The sequence below is a fragment of the Pagrus pagrus genome, assembly GCF_965226575.1.
Source record: "Pagrus pagrus genome assembly, chromosome: 1".
In the NCBI taxonomy this organism is placed as follows: Eukaryota; Metazoa; Chordata; class Actinopteri; order Spariformes; family Sparidae; genus Pagrus; species Pagrus pagrus.
Genome location: NC_140185.1, coordinates 28,864,506 through 28,886,943, shown reverse-complemented (window position 1 = coordinate 28,886,943; position 22,438 = coordinate 28,864,506). Strand labels below are relative to the sequence as shown.

The 22,438-nt window shown below is 39.9% G+C and overlaps 3 protein-coding genes across 3 annotated transcripts; all 3 read right to left on the bottom strand.

Annotated features, from left to right (window-relative positions):
- Positions 1-1,007: 1,007 nt before the first annotated feature.
- Positions 1,008-6,586, bottom strand: irf1a (interferon regulatory factor 1a; the record flags this gene model as incomplete). Its single annotated transcript, XM_084373839.1, has 8 exons — positions 1,008-1,123; positions 1,474-1,564; positions 1,704-1,756; positions 1,848-2,009; positions 2,107-2,286; positions 6,114-6,213; positions 6,362-6,465; positions 6,580-6,586. 8 exons carry the CDS (start codon positions 6,584-6,586, stop codon positions 1,008-1,010), a joined length of 813 nt encoding a protein of 270 aa, XP_084229965.1.
- A 1,660-nt stretch (positions 6,587-8,246) lies between these two features.
- On the bottom strand, positions 8,247-13,525 carry LOC311254305 (uncharacterized protein). The gene is made up of 10 exons (XM_084348008.1): positions 13,435-13,525; positions 13,265-13,335; positions 13,069-13,174; positions 12,716-12,864; positions 12,449-12,597; positions 12,201-12,360; positions 10,853-10,946; positions 10,623-10,701; positions 10,162-10,235; positions 8,247-10,059 (listed from the first exon to the last, which is right to left on the bottom strand). The coding sequence occupies exons 1-10, from the start codon at positions 13,446-13,448 to the stop codon at positions 9,063-9,065; spliced, it is 1,893 nt and encodes a 630-aa protein (XP_084204134.1). The 5' UTR covers positions 13,449-13,525; the 3' UTR covers positions 8,247-9,062.
- Positions 13,526-14,199: 674 nt separating this feature from the next.
- On the bottom strand, positions 14,200-20,614 carry LOC311261488 (uncharacterized protein). Its single transcript, XM_084360181.1, has 10 exons — positions 20,501-20,614; positions 20,331-20,401; positions 20,133-20,238; positions 18,773-18,921; positions 18,508-18,656; positions 18,260-18,419; positions 17,160-17,253; positions 16,930-17,008; positions 16,525-16,598; positions 14,200-16,422 (listed from the first exon to the last, which is right to left on the bottom strand). The coding sequence occupies exons 1-10, from the start codon at positions 20,512-20,514 to the stop codon at positions 15,420-15,422; spliced, it is 1,899 nt and encodes a 632-aa protein (XP_084216307.1). The 5' UTR covers positions 20,515-20,614; the 3' UTR covers positions 14,200-15,419.
- Between the last annotated feature and the right edge of the window lie 1,824 nt (positions 20,615-22,438).

The window sequence follows — 22,438 nt, the reverse complement described above, 5'->3', positions numbered from 1 at the left end:
AATAAATGCAAGTTCTAAAGTCAGTAAACAAATAAGGGCCACTACAGGTCAGCTTATGTTTTACATCAATCCTCAGTTCAGTGGAGGATTGAGTGTAACGACTGTGGGAATCTTCTTTATTCCCCGGCTGGTTACAGGTGTTATTAAAGTTTATTCAATCAATTAAGATGAACTAGGAGTCAGTCTTCTCACACAGACAATTACAATAATATTTTTTACAGTATGTTGATACATGTGCCTTACATATGAGGAAAATGATTGACAGATTGATTGGGTAGTCAAGCAAGCTATAAAAAATACAAAACAAGCACAATACAGGTTATACAAAATCACTCAAAATAAACCGCACCATCTTGTTGTCTGAAATATTGAAAACACACTTTCTTTTTGTCACTCTATGAAATCTTAAAAGCTGGTAAAAAAAAAAGGTATAAAAGGTATAGGCATCAAACACATGACAGAAATATATATATATATATTGCAACTTAAGTCAGCTTACTGTGTTTGGTGGTGAACATGGGGGTTTTTAATTTCACTCACAAAAGAACATAAACCTACAAACTATCAATGCCACATGTCCTGCACTTTATGTTGCCTAAACATCCAGTAAAACTCAGAGAAATAACTGATGCTGCACTGAAGCGAAATGAGATCTGTTTACTCTGCAAGCTGTGCTGTGAGCTTTGTGTCGTTTCAGTGAGTTTGAGCCACTTGAACCACAGTGAACCCAAGTGATGATGACAGAGGTACAGCTTGGCTTGGAACAGGATCTTCATCTTGATCAGCATGCTCAGCAGAGACAATGACCGCCCGTCTGACTGACTGACTGACTGACTGACTGACGGAGCAATATTCTCCGTCCGCTCCCCCTCTCCCGTTTCTCTTTTTCAGCGGTCAGCTCAGCAGATAGACGGCAGGAGGGAAAACTGCTGAAGGTTTGCAAGAAAACCCTGAAAGAAAATATAAGGGCAACGCACAGAGCAGGAGGATGAGGAGTTGGTGCACAGCTACAACATCAGTGTTTGCTGATGTGTGGACCAATCAGAGAGCTCCTTGATGTAGTTTGGACAAAACAGATCGTTGTAGTCTGAGTGCAGAGAGTACGGGTTATCATCACCGGCACCTGAGGAGCAAACAACACACATGGAGCACAAAACACACATGTAAATATGAATTGACAGAAAACGAAAGGACCTCTAAACTTCTGTCTGTCCGCAGCATGCGATTATTCACACACGCGAACATTTGCCTTACACAATTATTACATATTGCACCTTTAACATACAATAATAACACGATACTGATGCAATCTGACAGACTTTTCTCAATAACCCAGTATTGAAAGAAATCATAAAACTGAGGATTAAACATTAAATGTACGCCCCTTTGTTCAGCTGAAATCTTCACCTTTAAGGAGTCAGTCCTAATAAACACAGACACACAAACTATAGAATAATATGTATAGTGTCGTACAGTGCCATTGGTTCCACAGCGTGCCTGTTCTCCATCCTCTCTGCTCCCCAGTCTGGTTCCAGAGGTCAGCGTTGCTTAAGTGGTCCATCAACTACAGGAGACAATATACCCACAGTCAGACAGACGGAGCCAAAAGTGCATCCCAGGAATGTGCAACTGATCTCTAAGCAGTCAAAAGAACAAAACTCATTGTGTTTAGTCACAGGGACAGTACATTAAAGGTCTGATACCTTAAACACAGCCTCACTCTGCTCCTGGTCCTCTGGTTTGGCCTCCCACATCCCTGCACAACAACAATAACCATCATCCTAACCAGGATACAGAGGCAACAATCAGAGGAACAACTAAAAAAGATTTGACGACAAGCATCTCACCGTGTGTTTGAGTGTTGCCGAATGTGTCTTCTGCAGGGGTCTCCACCTTCTGTGGTGTGTCTGAAATGGGTCTGGATGTGGTGGGTTGCCACGAGTGCGTGGTGTACGCATCATCACCTAAACTGGTCTGTCTGTCTCGAGGCCTGCTGAAAAACCGCAGCCCTGAGAGAGGACAGGACAGCGCTGTCACACGAGGTCCGCCCGTGTCAGGACATGTTCACCTCTGAAGTGATGAACACATCACAAAGGCGTCGCTTACCTCTCCTGCGTCTGTGTGTTTGTGTGCTGGGCATCATCCTGTAGACTCTGTAGGCGTTGCTGCCTCTCTTCCTGCTGTGCTCCTGCAGCTCACAGATGTCAGGCAGAGAATTCAAGGCACAGCGGAAGTTCGCCTTCCATGTCTTGGGATCTGGCTTGTCTTTGCCTGGACGGTACCGCCCTGAAGTGGACGAGTGGACAGACAAGTGTTGGTGTATTTGTATGTTTAAGTTTTTAGTTTGGGTCCCTGTTTTTTTATACTGGAAAACCTGGCCTCTCATTTGCTATGTGGTCATTTGAATAAAAGAAAATAATTTTTTCAATATGAATTGTTTTAGTGATGCATAGTCGCAAAGAATTAGTACAAATGAGACAAACAAAGCTTCAGAGTTTTGGGGCCCAGTGCGCTGAGCCTAGTTGGAAATTCATTCTACCTGAAACCGAAGAGCTCGAGCCAGACTGACTACCTGACCTTGGTGTTTTAACACATTAGTACAGATCAAGACTAACCCAAGTCACACAATAACTCAAACAAACCGCAGCAGCATGTGGACAAGTAGCAATTCTGGTGTTCTGCAAGGCAAAATAACTGTTTATGTCCAAGGAGCCTGGTCTATCTCTGTGGGGATCCTTTCTATAATGTTGTCAGACACTTTGAATAAAAATCTCAGCTTGTCATTGGTGGTAAAGATGCTCTCAAGGATTACATTGCAGCTGTTGGTATGGCTGAGTCGATCTTCTGGACCAATTCCAAACTTTTTTACCTATAAGTCATTTACACACCAAAATATGTAAAAAAATAAATAAATAAATAAAAAAAACATAAAATAAAATAATTAAGATAAGGCCCAGATTTATTCAAATAACGTAATGACTCTTAAAATTCTGAACAATTTTTGCCCATTCATAGTACGTTTAAAGAGTCAAAGTTTCAAGCTCTGCTGACAGCATCACTGATGAATGTGGGTTACTGTGGTCAGAAGTAGGTTTTGTTGCAGCTGTCAGGGCACTCAACGGTGGTTTAGCTTCTCACCACACTGCAGTGATGCACAGGTCCACTGTGACATCACTGCAGCGAGGGGAGAAGCTAAACCACTGGAGGTCAGCAAAAACAAGATTTTCAGGGTGCATTACAGGAAATTTCTGTTATATATATATATATTTATATTTATTATATAAACCTGGCATATATTTTCCATAAATCTGGCCACTGTAACAAACTAACTGTGGTAACTTTGTATTCACCACCTCTGTTGTAGTAATTTGCAAAACAGGACAAGATGTGCGAGCCTCCCACAGCAAAATATGATCGTTATGAATCATTTAAAAAATAAACATGAAAAAAGTTTCCAACTGGCGGCCCACGGGCTAAATGTGGCCCTTTAACAACTTCATTGTGGCCAAGCCGTTAGTTATGCCTGCTGCCAAGCACAGAAATACTCTTTCAATAAAATAAATAAATAAATAAATAAATAAATAACCCAGGCTGTGTAAGCTGGGGAATTTTGAGTCAAACTGACAACCTACTTCTAAGATTGAAAAGGTGCACTTTTTCCTGCATTTATGTACGATCCAAATCTGGCCCTTCTATAAAAGAAGTTGAAAAAGGCCTTAAGTTACACGATAAAGACTAAGTCATATAATCTGTATGCAAATGATCACCTTTGTTATCAAGTGTGCTTCTTTGGAAGAGACACGGAACCTGATAAGAGTCAGAACTGCTCAATAAAACAGGAATCTAATCAAATCAGACCTCTCCCTGTCACTCAGTAATATGTATCTCTTTGTTTTCATCCTCAAACTGTTAAAACTGGAAATGTACTTCCTCCTTTGAAAAGAACGTTATCTATCGCCAGCTGTCAGACCATTCATCATCAACTGTACTGTCAGTTGACTCCATCCAGAGTCCTTTCTCATATCTAATGTGAGTTGGGTCTCGGCCAGCCCTCTGAATATAATTGCCGGCCTCAGTCATAAAATCACCGGAGCTTTTAAACTAATGGATCACTTACAGCACACAACTTCCACCTCCCACACTCATTAATGACGTGAAGACCCTTCTTAAGTTTTGTGTCAAAGAGCATATGATCTTTTTGAGGGTTGCTCAATTGACAGTTCAGTTATATATTATATTCTACTTTACTGTTGGGTTTGTTCTATTAAAAATGAATTAATTGTTACCAATTATTGTCTTGAATGCTGAGCTCAGTTTTAGAGCGTAGCCATGCTAAACAGTAGGCATCTGTCATATAGTTATCTGTTGCATGTTCTTTGTAGATCTCTTGAGGAGCCATCCTGCTGTACTTTGACAGCAATACGATCTGAACTGCAGCTTTCCCATGATGTGATGCAGTCACGAAGCGTGACTTTCCCAAGACTGGAGTGTGTGACGTGTGTGTGTGTGTGTGTGTGTGTGTGTGTGTGTGTGTGTGTTGGTTAGAGAAGATTATCAAATTATTATTACGTTATTTGGTTTTGGAGAAGAAATTCACAACATGGAATTATAATATTTACAATATTAATGAGGTAATAATACAAACTCATAAATATTTATATTTTTTCCGTAACTAAATAAACAAGCTCTTCTCAGAAAATAAGTTTGACGTTGTTTGAAGCTATAAAGGTGGCAGGGTCCGCCAAATATAAACAAAGTAAAACAGTATGAAATTGTGTTGTCCTTTAAAGTCAGTTAGTTTATTCAGTTTATTCAGTCGGAACGCAAAGAGAGTTTGTTTATTTAGTTTGTTCAGGCATAGAAAAATCAGTCAGTGAAGATCTTCTGATTAAAATGAATAAATAAATTAGAATAAAGTGTTTAATGTTTCATATTTTGTGGATTCCAGAAACTAAATAATGTACAAAAAGCAAATCAAATCACTCAGTGTTATTTGTTTGACCACTGTTAACAGGTAACTGATAAAGATGACTTTTTACTGATGCCAATTAAATGAACTGAAAGGAATGCTATAAATAATTTGCACCTGATTGTACTTGATTTTGACATTACTGTGTCTTACAACAGGGCCAACCTGGTTTGTTTTTAAAGGTGAGCGGTTTGTGCACACTAACAAGTTTGTTTCTTTCGGTTCAGCTGCCCTGATTGAAGTGAGATAATGATGTTTGTGACCGCTCCCGAGGATGATTAATATGTTATAAGTGGCACATGCTGCTGTTGTTAAAAGGTTGCTGTGTACGTTCATCGCCTAGCACTGAGCTGGGAATGTGGTAAGTCTAGAAAAACGTGGACTGAACCGTGATGGCTGTTCACTGGAAATACTCCAGCTAAGCAGGAAACAGGTCTGCAGGCAGATCCCATCAGGGTAGTTGAAATCATTTGCCAAAAATGCAGTGAAAACATCTTCTGCATTTCAACGTCACATTTAGAAACTTTGTTTTCTAACTAAAATAATGTAAATTCAAGAAATAATACTGTCTAAGGTTTATTGTGTGGATTTAAGACTTTCTCATGAATGAAGCCAATTTCTTTTAGGGCATTTTAACCTTTACTGACAGACCGCTGGCCAGAATTGAACTACAGATGCAGAAGTCAAAAGAATCTGAAAGTGAGGCATAGACTCTTAACAGACAGACAAGAGGTGGTCAGTCACTTGTGGTCACTTTCATTAGGACACAAGTTTTGCCGTTGGGCTGAGTGATCGTTCAATATTATTGTTGTCGTATTATCCATGAAAACTGAAATTAAAAACTGTAAGAGGCGTGTGGACGTTTCCTTTTTACATGTGCGAACACATCACAGTGGAAAACAGTTAAATACACAAATATTGATGAATACATCTGGCACATTCTGATAAATGTTATCGTATCATGATATTTCAACCATGCCGCCCAGTTCAGTGCTGTGGCTCTGACCCCAGAAGTCCATTCTTCTGGGTCAGTTAACTGGAGATCACAAAGCTTTTTGTGCTGTGGTTTTACTCCATAAAGCATCAGTGTAACACAAGGTATTAGGCAAAGTGTCTCAAAAACAAAAACACATTTTGCTCCTACCAGTGTGCATGGCCCAGCTCCTGAAGAGTGTAGCATCTCGGTCAATACTCCAGCCATGTCGCGCTGCATGTTTCCACGGGATTTGGAAGATTTGCGCTGACTGTTGAATAAAATGCAATAAGAGCACAAGAGTATTTCATGAGTCATGCTTTATTCTTTGTGCACTTCCCAAAGTGAAACTTCTTGCCCCCAGCTGTGTGTGTGTGCATGTGTGTGTATGGGATGAAGGTGAGATGGAGGGGTCTAACCTGGTCCAGCCAGCTGACTCCTGGATACCTCCCAGACTGAATCTGCTCCTCCAGCCACGGCTTCAGCCTCAGCCGGCCTGGTTGTTGCATGCTGCAGTCCAAAGCTTCAGGTGAGCAGGAAGGTGTTCAGTATGGACGTGTCACCGGCTACACAGGAGCCAGCGATAGCAGAAAATTTCTCTGGAGCTCAGATTAAATCACAGGTGAAACCGGGGCACCCTTCATGCTCCACTGCATTCGTCCAATCACAGACTTCTCAGTTATTAAAATATCCCTCCTCCTCCCAAAAGCCCTCCTCACCGCTAAAGTGGCTCCTCCAATTACAGGAAGTATTGTACACTGTATGTTGTTCTCTTCATGAGTGAGATGGAGGTGGAGTATGATGGAATGGAGAGTGGTGAAGGTCCTGCTTAATATTTTTCCTGAAATTTAACATGCTGAGGATGGACAAAATTGTGGATGCAGCACTGTTTACACGTACACAATCTTCAAAATCAAACATTTTAATGTGCTGCATTTAATTCGGGCATGCACAGGTCAGCCTTCTGGTTAATGTCAGTAGTGATAATGTGGTTTCTCATGTGGTTCGACATGAAGTCACTGTGGCAGCAGTGAGAGACACGGTGTGTTCATGTAAGACCACCAGGTGGAAGCAGTGTTAACACTGTTTGTGACAGACACCACTGCAGCCACATGTTGCAACAGGTTCCTTTACTGCTGAAATTCATAAGCGATGCCCCTTTTAACTTGTGAGCCTCCTGTTAACACTGTTCACATCCAAACATGCTGTTTGATACATTATAATATACAGTGCACACACAGTCACATTATCAGATAAGTATTAGGTGAGACCATGTGCTATATATTAAAGTACAATTTTGAGGTACTTGTACTTCACTTGACCATTTCCATTTTCCGTTACTTTATACATCCGCTCCATCATATTTTGGAGGCAAACATTGTACTTTTTATTCACTACATTTAATTGAAAACTTTAGTTACTAGTTTGCAGATCGCATGCTGCATCAGAGGCAAAGTCGCACATTTTTTAATCAATTTATTTTATCGACAATCAAATAAAAACCACACTGATTCTGATGATCGGAAAGATGGTGCTTATCAGATCCGATAATCAGCCAGGCTGACCCATAGTATAAAGTATATACATGCATGAAAATATATGTATAATTAACTTTTACTTGGAGTACATTTAATATGAGATACTTTAAGACTTTTGTGCGATCTATATGGGTGACTTTTACCAAAGTAATAGTATAACACAATTTCTTTACTTTTACTCAAGTATGACCTTTGGGTACTTTTTACAGCACTGTATATTATATATACTATAATTGACTGTCAGCACTACAGCTGTTGTAAAATACTGTATTCATTGCTGAAACAGCACTCTGCATTAAGCCATTCTCATGAATATGTTCAGTTAATCAGTAGCTCAGTGTCTCAGTGCACTGACAGCTTACATATCTAACTCAAAGAAGTCACATCTCTCTGCCCTGCACATTAATTTTGTTGGGTGCTATTGTTTACTCTTTCGAAATATTCCTCCCCGAATTATGTCTGACACCAGTGACCAGTTTCATCAGAAAATACAAATTAAGGAAGGACATGTTTGGTCTTTCGCAAGTTCCACATAATAACTGCTGCTTGGGGTCAATTTATCCAAGTCACGAAAAAAAAAAAAAAAAAAAATGGTTCTCACTATCTTGCCATTCAGTTGTGTTTAAAGTTATCTGCAGATGTATACGAGGTATTTTGTTACAACAATATAACTGAAGTCAATAGAAATTGCTCCCTAATGCATTGAAACAACATTAAGAAACCCGGCTGTGATGTCTCTCTGAAGCAGACACAACTCAGAAAAATCCACATTCCACAATATGAACAACTTTTATTTCAAATATTTTTGAACATGTATTAGGGCAGATGCCATGTGCTCAGGTGTAACATTTGTTTTGCTTCTACCAAGAATACAATCATTACTTAACTTATTCACACGAATACAAGTTCCTTTTAGCTGCATGTCTTTCCTTAGTGAGTATAATGTGCTGTGTGACGCATTTTTCTGTGGAGGTGACTTAACAGTTCCAGAGAAGAGCTATGAGGAAGTGATTTCACAACCATGAGCTGCCCGAGCACGCATGAAAGCTGATTGTTGGGCCGTTTTGAAACATGACTCCCCTTGCGCGGTCAAATCAAGCTCACAGACAGATTAAACAACTTACCCTAACCCTAATGACTGGATGAGTAGAACACAACACTTAACACACTTACATCCACCATGATGGACATCTCCATTTAAATGTGAAAATCAAAGGACTTATTGAATATGTGAAATACATGAACCAACTGCTGTTTTTTCACATTTTCTTCTGTTTCTCTACAAACTTGCATGTTCAAGCAAAGTTGCAAAGTATTTACAGGGTAAACAAAGCAGCTGCTCTTAAGGTGCAAAGATGTGACTTTAAACCACTTTACAGCAATATCATTATCAAATAATCTTCATCAGCAGGCATTGTCAGGGAAATGCCGACCAGCTTGTGGTGAGATGGAGAAATCATGGTGCAGATTTTGAAAACCATCAGTCTCTGTCACCCTGTTCCTCGCTCTTATTTTCAACATTTCTTAACAATGTTTATGATCCAAAGAAGTCCCCAAAAATGAGTGCATCAAAAATTCAGCACTACACACTTTGATAGCCGCTGTCTGTGATCACTGGCATTGACTGGCCAGCAGATACCAAAGAGAGCAGAGGTCTTTCGAGTTCAGAGAGACACTTCCCACTCTGGACATTATTAATGAATCCTGGAACACCTGGGCTTAGGAATATTTGAGGCATCTCATTGAATGATTCCTCTGGATATTTGTCAAAATGTTTCTCTTCCTCACCGCTCTGCTGCTCTGTGGACAAAATGTCAGGCTGCCCCACCAGATTTTGAAAAGCCTGATAGTCGTCATTCACTGGAGGAAAGCTGCATGAGCTTGCAGGCACACAGCCGTAGCAGGGATTTTCATCGCATTTAATGGCCACACCATTTAGCTTTGTGGCGTCACCGACCACCTCATCAGACCTCTCACACCCAGCCTCAACTCTTGATGCAGGATCACATGACGCAATTGGGTTGGTGCCGCTGGAGCTGGAGGACAAACTGGAGTCTTCTGCACAGGAAAATCTCCCAGAATCTGAATTACACTGCTGATAGGATATGTCCACTGGCATAAGAGATGAAACCGCTGGGGGAAAAGTAATAAGCGGACAAGCCTGTAGCTGTTGGTCAGCACAGATCACAATGTCACCCTGACTAGGATGGTATGCGGAGTCACACTGCATCTGGACCTCGGACCTCTCCATCGTAGTCTCATGTGGGAGGTTTGGGATGAGGTCGAAGTAGGTTTTGTTGTCAAAGCCAGATGATCCAGAATTCACGTCATCAGCTCTGACATCACAAAGGTTGTACGTAGAGAATAGACCGATCTCTTCATTCATTTCTGGAAGTGGGTTGTTGGTCAAAGGTGATATCGGGCTTATATCGGCAAAGACTTTACCAAGGGCCAGCTGAACACCGGCTATGACGTCAACAGGCTCTGTGTTAGCATAGCTGATACAAGAGGAGCCAGTGCTGATTCCACTGCTTTGCTGAGGGCTCCCGCTGCTGCTGTCATGCAGTGACCCCTTTGACCTGAATACAGAGGAACTTGTTACTTAAACTGCCAATGTAATCACACAGAACTCCTTAAGGAAATGTGTTGTATTGTTGATGCACTGGTGCAGCCATACTGACCATGATTTGCTGTCGTCTGGAATAAGAGGCTCGACACAGACAGTGGAGAAGACAGGTCGAACCGGCTTCAAGACCTGCAGCAAGGAGGATAAAATGAAACTACAGGTGTGAACACTTCAGTTAAAGGAATCAATCTAGAAATAAATGTGGCATCACTTGATTTCATGCTGCATTGCTGCCCAGACACACCAATCTGGTGGCAATGAAGGCTGACTGTTGAACTTGAACACACCACAAAGATAGATAACTAGCTTGTATGTTCTGCACCTGCGTGAGGGATAATAAGTCTCCATACCACCAGGTGGCAGTAATCTGAAATTGTCTAATTGAAGCTGGTATTTTAAGGGGGAAAAATGTAGACAATGTTGCTTTAAATAAAATAAACAGATGCAAGTTGTGATGTGATGTTGCAAGTTTTAAATTTATGACCAACATTAACTTTACAGCAACAGGTGCCTTACCTCTTCCTTGCCTGGATGCACATCAAGAAGTCTTGGATTTGGACATTTGGCAACTGAGTCCAAACACATTGTTTTGAACCTAAAGTCAAAAGCAAAAAGAAATGAAAATTTAAGAATATAATACGCATGTCACATAAACACAACACCGGGGAGGTTGTATTTAAGCCCTTCATATTATTCACTAACAGAGACACAAGGCAAAGACGATCTTTTTAATCTGCATGACTTACTTTACATAACAGCCATATATAGCACCACTGATGATGACTGCTGCAATACTGAGGCTGATGATGATAGCCAGGAGTGGGACATCAGGGGACATAGCTGTGAAGCAACACGTATGAAGGAAGTTTAGAACGGACATGAAATGAGACGGCGTACGGAAGAGAGATAAACTAGAGAGAAGTTCATCGTGTGTGCCTTTAGTTTTGCACCAGGCTTGTCTTACAAGTCAGTAACAGGATCCACAAAGGGACCATTTAACACCTATAAACACTGTATCAGCAGCTGTTGGCATTATCACATCTTTAAAGTGGCCCCTGATTAAATATGCATTTAGATTTGAGCGGCCACATCTCAGTACAGAAGTTAACGGGTGCAAAACATGGATCAGTAAGGTCCACACACTTCAGTTTACAGACAAATGCATGCAAATATGGATCCACCTCCCTGTGTTCCCCAGAAGCATTAATACACATTTTTGTATGTTGACCTGAAAGTTGGACTTCAGGGCCCTGGTGAAAACCTTTATCCTAAGCCAGTTTTTGCCGATATGTCAACTAACACAATGCCAATCAAGTACACACAAGAGCGCATTCCTGCTGGATTACTCAACAACAACGAAAGTTTTGTTGCCTGGAAAGTTTTGTTATCTGGAAAGTTTTGTTATCTGGGTCAGATCCAAGACAGTTAGAGCAAACAAATATGATGTAAATTAATTATATGAAAGTAAAACATTTTCAAATCCCACACATGCTACACCTTGATCCCTTTTGAATGTTTCAATGATTTTGTGTTTTTGAAATTTAAGGGCAATGAATGCTGGGAACTAGAAAACCTCGACTACCTGCCAATCCCAGAGATAACATCATTTTTATGCCTAAACAGAGTGAGACTAAACAAACTCCCTTCACTTTCATGACCAAATTAATGAAACAAACAAACTGACCTTAAAATGAGAAACACTAGGGACCTTATTTTCCTGAGAACAGCTTGTTTATTCAGTTATGGAGAAAATAAATACTTCTTTGATAGCTCAAACTGCATTAAATATAAGAATTAGCATCATAACAACATGTGCTTTTTCTATTTTGAAGCAGGTTTAAATAACTGGTATTCAAGTTTACAGTTTAGAGAAAGTGAAAATAATTTGTTAACTCTCTAACTTGATTTTGAAGCTTTCAGTGGTCTTTTAAATAATGTGTATGTATGTTTCACACACTGTTCATATGCTTAAACTCTTATACAATAGGTCCCATCCTCCACTTTTATTTTAGGTCTTTTTCAGCAAAGTTCAGCAAAGAAATATACAGGATACTGCATAAAAACTGACAACAGGACCGTAAAGACGACACTTACGCGTTTTGAATTCCACCTCTTCACTACTGTCACTGGGGACACCATACCAGTTGTGGCTTCTCACACTGACCAAATATGTTGCACTTGGCTCCAAGTCTTTACCATCTATTTCATAGTATTTCAGTCCATTAACTGTAGTTGGTGTGAAAGGTTTAGATACCTGGAATGGATAAACATAAAACATAATTAAATGTCCATGTCTATGTCTACATCTCCAGGACAAATGATCTCAGTTATGACAACGTTACCTTTTGTGTGTCCCCTTTTTTACGATAAGTCACAATGGCAGTCAAGACGTCGCTGACACTGGGCTTGCGATCCATGTTTGTCCTCCAGGTGACTTCAAAATTCCCATTGGCTTCTTTCACTGTGACGTTTAATGGGACTCGGGGTTTAACTGTGGAAGAAGAGAGGCAAGAAAAGTAAGTTTCTCAGGTATCCAATCTGTTAATGTCAGACTGGATCATCTATTACAGGCAGATGAAGAGTTCCAGTTAAAAAGGGAGCTGACTTACAGCTGTCTTTGATGCTGATGATTTTGGAGATCAAGCTTTCAGCTCCTTTCCAAACTGTTGCATTGTGAGTCTCCAAATAGATAAGATGCATTTGTGGTGAGCAACAGCACTTTTCACTGTCACACTGGTTGAAAATGCAGGACGCTTCCCTGTGGAATAAGAGATAATTAAATATATGTGTACAACATTATTATATTAAATATTTCTGGCTTCTCAGGCTGATCCTAATATATGAAAAAAAACATGCATTACTGAATATTCTAGTGGAATGAATCATTATAACCACTTGATTTCCCAACTAAAACTAAAATAAATAAATAAAAAGTTTGTAAATATAAGTTAAATCAGTTTACTCTTCCCCGCTGTCGCTCCGGAGAGTCAGGTTGTATCCAGCGCAGGTCGGTGCTTCAAAGTCGCAAGACATCTTGTCGAAGTCGTGGGTACAACCAAGATTTTGGACTGTTGTACGAAACAAACACAACACCACGACATTCACGATTAATGTCACACACGAACCATTGTTTTAAAGCCGTATGTCTATGTGCGTACCTGAGAGAGCCATGGCAGTCGCAATATTCCCTACAAGAAGCAGGGCGACGGACAGCGTATCGCCAACTCGCCTGGAAAGGAAACACAACAGAAAATGAGGCTGTTTTTCTTTACTTACAAGCGACAGGTGAGATTATTTAGGTGGGATAGTAGAGAATAATCGACGTTACCTCTTTAACGTCATGCTGGGACGAGTTCAGTCCGCTTCTAAAACAACAACCCAGCTCAGCGACGTCGTTTGAAGAGTATGAGGACTCTTCCTCTCTCCTACTTCCTCTTATGGAAAGCTCTTACTGGAAACACTGAGCCACTAATTCAGTGGTTAAGAGCTCCCCACTCCCATTTCCTCTCACAGCAGTGGGAAGAGGGCGGCACACAGCGTACAGGATAGTTTATTATAAGGATAGAAAACGAAAATTATCTTTATCGGTTTCATTTCATCCGGATCCAAACATTGAGTTATCTCAGTTTCACCAGCTGTTTCAATGACAAAACAAAACAGCCTGATAAGTTGTGAATAAAAAAAAAATAGAGATGAGATAAAGATGAGATGTTAAGAGTGTGATATGCACAATATAGGCTACATCCAGGGGCGGTTTCCCATATGGGCAGTATGGGCAGTCGCCCGGGGCGGCTTGAGCGTCCGCCTAAAAGATATTTGAAAAACACCGAGCGGACAGTCGCCCACAGTAACCGGCTTTGTGGCAGCCACCTTATCTCGTCATCTCGGCGGATCGCCCCCGGTGGTGCCGACCCGTACCGGCTACTTTAAATTTGTTTGCATCCACTTCATCCGGTTTTTGTATTGCTCATTTACACGTCAAGTCAACTATGTCATGTTGCCGTGTGGGGAGCAGGGGGGGGGGGGGTGTTCACCTACTGGACCTCAGCTCTCCCTACTGGTGATGGGGAGCAGTGAAGCAGGGGGTTCAGAATCAGAATCAGAATTCCTTTATTAGTCCCTCAAACGGAGAAATTTGTGAGTCACAGCAGCCAAAGGACAGTTCAATACAACAATAAGCAATAATAATAGTAAAAAATAAACAATGTAATAAAAAGAAAATAGAGAAATAGAAATGTATAGCCTATACATAATATGTACAAATATAAACAGTGTAATTATAGACAGTGTGGGCAGTGTATTGTTATTAATAAATAATAAATGTATGAAAATTGCCCAGTTAGTGCAAACCAAAATGACAAATGAGTTATGTATACATTCATATTAGATTCATCTAATTCATCTTTTAAGTTTTCTTTTTTTGTGTGATTTAAAGTTAAATGAACTTTAGAATACATGTTCAACAAACTTAAGATATTAAGTTGAATCGACAGCTGTTGACACTGACGATCAATACAAATACATTCGATATTTTTTCACATCTGATGATTTCTTTGAGGAGTCAATTCCTCATTTAACACAAAGTGTCACTTCTTTAGAGGTACACTGTCACAGGATCAGTAGAAGGACATTTCATGAGCAACTCACAGTGGCTTGATCAGAAAAGAAATTGTGTAATGGGCTAAAGACTGGTTTCAATACTAACCTCTATCATGGTTAGAATTTTTTTCAAAAGACGTTTATAGCTGGCCATGATGCATTTCTCTTTGAAAGTCTCAGTAGATGGCCGAATTGGGCCGTTTTGAAACATGACTCCCCTTGCGCGGTCAAATCAAGCTCACAGACAGATTAAACAACTTACCCTAACCCTAACGACTGGATGAGTAGAACACAACACTTAACACACTTACATCCACCATGAGTTATCTCCAATTAGATGTGAAAATCAAAGGACTTACTGAATATGTGAAATACATGAACCAACTGCTGTTTTTTTCACATTTTCTTCTGTTTCTCTACAAACTTGCATGTTCAAGCAAAGTTGCAAAGTATTTACAGGGTAAACAAAGCAGCTGCTCTTAAGGTGCAAAGATGTGACTTTAAACCACTTTACAGCAATATCATTATCAAATAATCTTCATCAGCAGGCATTGTCAGGGAAATGCCGACCAGCTTGTGATGAGAGGGTCATGGTGCAGATTTTGAACACCATCAGTCTCTGTCACCCTGTTCCTCGCTCTTATTTTCAACATTTCTTAACAATGTTTATGATCCAAAGAAGTCCCCAGAAATGAGTGCATCAAAAATTCAGCACTACACACTTTGATAGCCGCTGTCTGTGATCACTGGCATTGACTGGCCAGCAGATACCAAAGAGAGGAGAGGTCTTTCGAGTTCAGAGAGACACTTCCCACCCTGGACAGTATTAATGAATCCTGGAACACCTGGGCTTAGGAATATTTGAGGCATCTCATTGAATGATTCCTCTGGATATTTGTCAAAATGTTCCTCTTCCTCACCGCTCTGCTGCTCTGTGAACAAAATGTCAGGCTGCCCCACCAGATTTTGAAAAGCCTGATAGTCGTCATTCACTGGAGGAAAGCTGCATGAGCTTGCAGGCACACAGCCGTAGCAGGGATTTTCATCGCATTTAATGGCCACTTCATGTGTTCCATTTAGCTTTGTGGCGTCACCGACCGCCTCATCAGACCTCTCACACCCAGCCTCCACTCTGGATGCAGGATCACATGATGCAATTGGGTTGGTGCTGCTGGAGCTGGAGGACAAACTGGAGTCTTCTGCACAGGAAAATCTCCCAGAATCTGAATTACACTGCTGATAGGATATGTCCATTGGCATAAGAGATGAAACCGCTGGGGGAAAAGTAATAAGCGGACAAGCCTGTACCTGTTGGTCAGCACAGATCACAATGTCACCCTGACTAGGATGGTATGCGGAGTCACACTGCATCTGGACCTCGGACCTCTCCATCGTAGTCTCATGTGGGAGGTTTGGGATGAGGGTGAAGTAGGTTTTGTTGTCAAAGCCAGATGATCCAGAATTCACGTCATCAGCTCTGACATCACAAAGGTTGTACGGAGAGAATAGACCGATCTCTTCATTCATTTCTGGAAGTGGGTTGTTGGTCAAAAGTGATATCGGGCTTATATCGGCAAAGACTTTACCAAGGGCCTCCTGAACACCGGCTACAACGTCAACAGGCTCTGCTTTAGCATAGCTGATACAAGAGCCAGTGCTGATTCCACTGCTTTGCTGAGGGCTCCCGCTGCTGCTGTCATGCAGTGACCCCTTTGACCTGAATACAGAGGAACTTGTTACTTAAACTGCCAATGTAATCACACAGAACTCCTTAAGGAAATGTGTTGTATTGTTGATGCACTGGTGCAGCCATACTGACCATGATTTGCTGTCGTCTGGAGTAAGAGGCTCGACACAGACAGTGGAGAAGACAGGTCGAACTGGCTTCAAGACCTGCAGCAAGGACGATAAAACAAAACTACAGATGTGAACACTTCAGTTAAAGGAATCAATCTAGAAATAAATGTCCTTCTTTAATAGATTCTACACAAACTATTTAATAGTGCAGAGTACAAGCTCACATTCTTTTAATAAAACATGGCACCAGTAGTTCTCCACAATAAAATATTGGCATCACTTGATTTCATGCTGCATTGCTGCCCAGACACACCAATCTGGCGGCAACGAAGGCTGACTGTTGAACTTAACAGATGCAAGTTGTGATGTGATGTTGCAAGTTTTAAAATTATGACCAACATTAATTTTACAGCAACAGGTGCCTTACCTCTTGCTTGCGTGGATGCATATCAAGAAGTCTTGGATTTGGACATTTGGCAACTGAGTCCCACCACATTGTTTTGAACCTAAAGTCAAAAGCAAAAAAAAAAGACAATTTAAGAAAATAATACGCATGTCACATAAACACAACACCGGGGAGGTTGTATTTAAGCCCTTCATATTATTCACTAACAGAGACACAAGGCAAAGACGATCTTTTTAATCTGCATGACTTACTTTACATAACAGCCATATATAGCACCACTGATGATGACTGCAGCAATACTGAGGCTGATGATGATAGCCAGGAGCAGGACATCAAGGGACATAGCTGTGAAGCAACACGTATGAAGGAAGTTCAGAACGGACATGAAATGAGACGGCGTACGGAAAAGAGATAAACTAGAGAGAAGTTCAGCGTGTGTGCCTTTAGTTTTGCACCAGGCTTGTCTTACAAGTCAGTAACAGGATCCACAAAGGGACCATTTAACACCTATAAACACTGTATCAGCAGCTGTTGGCATTATCACATCTTTAAAGTGGCCCTTCATTAAATATGCATTTGAGCGGCCACATCTCAATACAGAAGTTCACGGGTGCATAACGTGGATCAGTGAAGTTCACAGTTTACAGACAAATGCATGCAAATATGGATCCACCTCCCTGTGTTCCCCAGAAGCATTAATACAAGAAAAATGATGTAAATTAATTATATGAAAGTAAAACATTTTCAAATCCCACACATGCCACACCTTGATCCCTTTTGAATGTTTCAATGATTTTGTGTTTTTGAAATCTAAGAGCAATGAATGCTGGGAACTAGAAAACCTCGACTACCTGCCAATCCCAGAGATAACATCAATTTTTGTGCCTAAACAGACTGAGACTAAACAAACTCCCTTCACTTTCATGACCAAATCAACGAAACAAACAAACTGACCTTAAAAGGAGAAACACTAGGGACCTTATTTTTTCTGAGAACAGCTTGTTTATTCAGTTATGGAGAAAATAAATACTTCTTTGATAGCTCAAACTGCATTAAATATAAGAAATAGCATCATAACAACATGTGCTTTTTCTATTTTGAAGCAGGTTTAAATAACTGGTATTCAGGTTTACAGTTTAGAGAAAGTGAAAATAATTTGTTAACTCTCTAACTTGATTTTGAAGCTTTCAGTGGTCTTTTAAATAATATGCTTATATGCATATGCTTACACTCTTATACAATAGGTCCCATCCTCCACTTTTATTTTAGGTATTTTTCAGCAAAGTTCAGCAAAGAAATATACAAGATACTGCATAAAAACTGACGACAGGACTGTAAAGACGACACTTACGCGTTTTGAATTCCACCTCTTCACTACTGTCACTGGGGAGGTCGTTCCAGTACACGCTTCTCACACTGACCAAATATGTTGTACTTGGCTCCAAGCCTTTACCATTTATTTCATAGTATTTCAGTCCATTAACTGTAGTTGGTGTGAAAGGTTTAGATACCTGGAATGGATAAACATAAGACATAATTAAATGTCCATGTCTATGTCTACATCTCCAGGACAAATGATCTCAGTTATGACAATGTTACCTTTTGTGTGTCCCCTTTTTTACGATAAGTCACAATGGCAGTCAAGACGTCTCTGACACTGGGCCTGTGATCCATGTTTGTCCTCCAGGTGACTTCAAAATTCCCATTGGCTTCTTTCACTGTGACGTTTATTGGGACTCGGGGTTTAACTGTGGAAGAAGAGAGGCAAGAAAAGTAAGTTTCTCAGGTATCCAATCTGTTAATCTGGGACTGGATCAATTCCAGGAAGATGCAGATTTCCAGTTAAAAAAGGGAGCTGACTTACAACTGTCGGAGATGCTGATGATTTTAGAGGTCAAGCTTTCAGCTCCTTTCCAAACTGTTGCATTGTGAGTCTCCCCAAAGATAAAAAATATTTGTGGTGAGCAACAGCACTTTTCACTGTCACACTGGTTGAAAATGCAGGACGCTTCCCTGTGGAATAAGAGATAATTAACATAATTATATTAAATATTTCTGGCTTCTCAGGCTGATCCTAATATATGAAAAAAACATGCATTACTGAATATTCTAGTGAAATGAATCATAACCGTTTGATTTCCCAACTAGAACTTTAAGAAAAAAAAGTTTGTAGTTAAAGACTGTAAATATACAGGTTTTTTTCGATTGCTAAGATGCATTGGTCGAAACTGAAGCGACATGTTCAAAACTCTTAACACAGTCTGCATTTCCATCTTGCAGCTCAGCTCAACAGTTAATCTCATGCCCAAAACAACAAAACACTTCATACTTGTCTCAAAAGAAGCTCATTCAACAAAACACTAGCACATTGTCTCCGTTTGGAAACACACACAATCACTCTTAAACGGAATGACAAAATACTAACAACAAAGAACATTACATCAAATACATCTTATATTTCAAGTTTGAATGCAACAACACTGAATCAGGAATGCAGAGATTTATTCAAGAACATTTGTGCTTTTGCATAAGTACTTCAGGACCATACAAAAAATAAAGATTACGTAAACAGAATAATGCAGAATCTCAGAATTCCAGGGGTAGAATACAAATTACAGTAAGAGATAAAACTAAACTCCCTCCTCTCCTGGCTGCTCTTCTCTCTCTACCAACTTCACCTGCTGCTTTTTGATCCATAGGCCTACTTGCACAGGAAAAATAATCAGAAGCCACTCCTTTTGTATATGCTTGCCAATGAGGCCAAACGCAGATCACCTGAATCAGTTTTCAGCTGAAAACTACCATCAGCTGTTCGGAATTGCATCTTTGATTTATTTATTTTTATTGTCAATATTTTGATATAATTTTCAATAGATTTCAATGTGGCTGCAGCAGAAATTCCCCATGTTTTTTTCCCCTACCATTCTGTTTTGAGTGTGTTTTTAACAGTTTTGAACAAAGTGTGTTAGCATTTGAAAAATGTGCTGTTAAAGCATAGGCCTAGTGTTTTGTAGGTGTGAACTAGTGAATGAGAAAAGACTTCATCCATTTCGGTGACTGTGGTCACTGAATGCACTTTGTCTGAAAGCAATGAAAAGTGAGACACAGTTTAGCCCACACGCATTTCTGTTTTGCAGACTGTGTTAAGAGTTTTGAACATGTCGCTTCAGTTTCGACCAATGCGTCTTAGCAATCGACAAAAACTATAAGTTAAATCAGTTTACCCTTCCTGGCTGTCGCTCCGGAGAGTCAGGTTGTATCCAACGCAGGTCGGTGCCTCAATGTCGCAAGACATCTTGTCGAAGTCGTGGGTACAACCAAAATTTTGGACTATTGTACGAAACAAACACAACACCGCGACATTCACGATTAATGTCACACACGAACCATTGTTTTAAAGCCGTCTATGTCTATGTGCGTACCTGAGAGAGCCATGGCAGTCGCAATATTCCCTACAAGAAGCAGGGCGACGGACAGCGTATCGCCAACTCGCCTGGAAAGGAAACGCAACAGAAAATGCGGCTGTTTTTCTTTACTTACAAGCGACAGGTGAGATTATTTAGGTGGGATAGTAGAGAATAATCGACATTACCTCTTTAACGTCATGCTGGCACGAGTTCAGTCCGCTTCTAAAACAACAACCCAGCTCAGCCACGTCGTTTGAAGAGTATGAGGACTCTTCCTCTCTCCTACTTCCTCTTATGGAAAGCTCTTACTGGAAACACTGAGCCACTAATTCAGTGTAAGAGCTTCCCACTCATATTTCCTCTCACAGCAGCGGGGAGAGGGCGGCACACAGGCGGCAGCGTACAGGAGAGTTTATTATCGGGATAGAAAACGAAAATTATTTTTATCTGTTTCATTTCATCAAGAGGTTCAACACACAAATCCTCAGGACAACGTTGAGTTATCTCAGTTTCACCAGCTGTTCAGGAAATAAAACGGCCTGATGAGTCGTGACGAAAAAAATAGAGATGAGATAAAGATGCGATGTTAAGAGCGTGATATGCATAATATAGGCTACATTTACTCAAGTACTGTATTTAAGTACACGTACTTAGGTATTTTACTTGAGTATCTCTTCATTCTTCCACTCCACTCCTTGGAAGTATTTTACTTTTTACTCACTATATTTTACTTAGTTACTTTGTAGATTAGGCTACATCCTACCAGAGCAGAAAAAGCAGAAGACATTTTTAAATTAATTAATTCTGATAATCAGAAAAATGCTGAATGTCAGATGTGATAATCAGTCGACACATAGCATACAGTATATACATACAAATATATGCATCATTTACTTTTATTTGTTTTGATCAAAATCAGATACTTTTATGACTCCTGTAAAACTTCCACTTTTAATAAAGTACAATGTAAATCATTTCGGACTGTTCAATTGCTGCCTTAAATACTTGAGTTAACTTAATTTAGGTTGAATAGTTAATTTAACATCTTCTTTTAAGTTATCTTTTTTTGTGATTTAAAGTTAAATGAACTTTAGAATACATGTTTGACAAACTTAAGATATTGAGCTGAATCTACAGCTGTTGACACTGACAATCTATACAAATACATCTGATATTTTTTCACATGTGATGATGTCTTTGAGGAGTCACTTCCTCATTTCACAGTGTAGTGATGTGTAAGTGTAGTAATAGTCGCGTCATTTGAGGTTCACTATCACAGGATCAAAGACATTTCATGAAACAACTCACAGTAGCTTCATCAGAAAATCACTTGTGTAATTGGCTAAAGACTGGTTTCAATACTAACCTCTATCATGGTTAGAATTTTTTTCGTAATCATGGTTAGAACTTTTTTCATAATCATAAAAAAAGCAACCATGTTTTCAACCATGACTTATCTTAAAATGTATTAAAGACACATGGCAAGTTTCTACAGCGGATGTTTTCCTCAAACTATAAAACAAAGAAGCGTCTCAGGAGAGTTTTATTCTTAAACAGTGCATGCTGGGAAGTCTGCCAACATGCTGATCATGTTTCTTTAGAAACTTATTTCTATGAGTTGATTCACTGCATTCGTCCAACTCATCATTTCAAATCAAAGTTAAAAGAACTCATGTTTATAAGTTTGGAAGCTAATAAATAAAAACTATAAACTTTAAGTTTAAACAACTTGAAACAAAAAAACGTTTAACTATGTATGTATATCTAACTATGTCTCTGCACAATTGTTAGCCTTGTGTCAGACCAATTACTGACAATGTTCAAAATCTCCCTTCCAAGAAAGAAAAGAAAATAAGCACCATTGTGGTTTTGAGTGGTATAACCAGAATAACACACCACACAGGCACTGGTGTTGGGATGAAATCACTCCCTTATTCATTTCTCTCTATTAAACATCAGTTGTTGATGACATTTAGATTTCAGACATACAAATAATCATGTTTTTGCACCGTGTAGTATCTGTAAAGTACCATGTAGTATCTGTAAAGTACTTTACAGTGTAAAGTACTGTAAAGTATCCCTCGTATTGTCTTCTCATTTACTACGCACCTTTTGTCCTCTCG

Bases quoted from the DNA above. Each gene is read 5' to 3' on its own strand.
- LOC311254305 (XM_084348008.1), bottom strand. The intron at 10,947-12,200 runs GTAAGTGTCGTC...GTTGCTTCACAG, and splicing joins AGAGGTGGAATTCAAAACGC to CTATGTCCCCTGATGTCCCA. The intron at 10,702-10,852 runs GTAAGTCATGCA...TTTTGACTTTAG, and splicing joins ATATATGGCTGTTATGTAAA to GTTCAAAACAATGTGTTTGG.
- LOC311261488 (XM_084360181.1), bottom strand. The intron at 18,922-20,132 runs GTAAACTGATTT...CTTATTCCACAG, and splicing joins CGGAGCGACAGCCAGGAAGG to GGAAGCGTCCTGCATTTTCA. The intron at 16,423-16,524 runs GTCAGTATGGCT...CTCTGTATTCAG, and splicing joins CCAGACGACAGCAAATCATG to GTCAAAGGGGTCACTGCATG.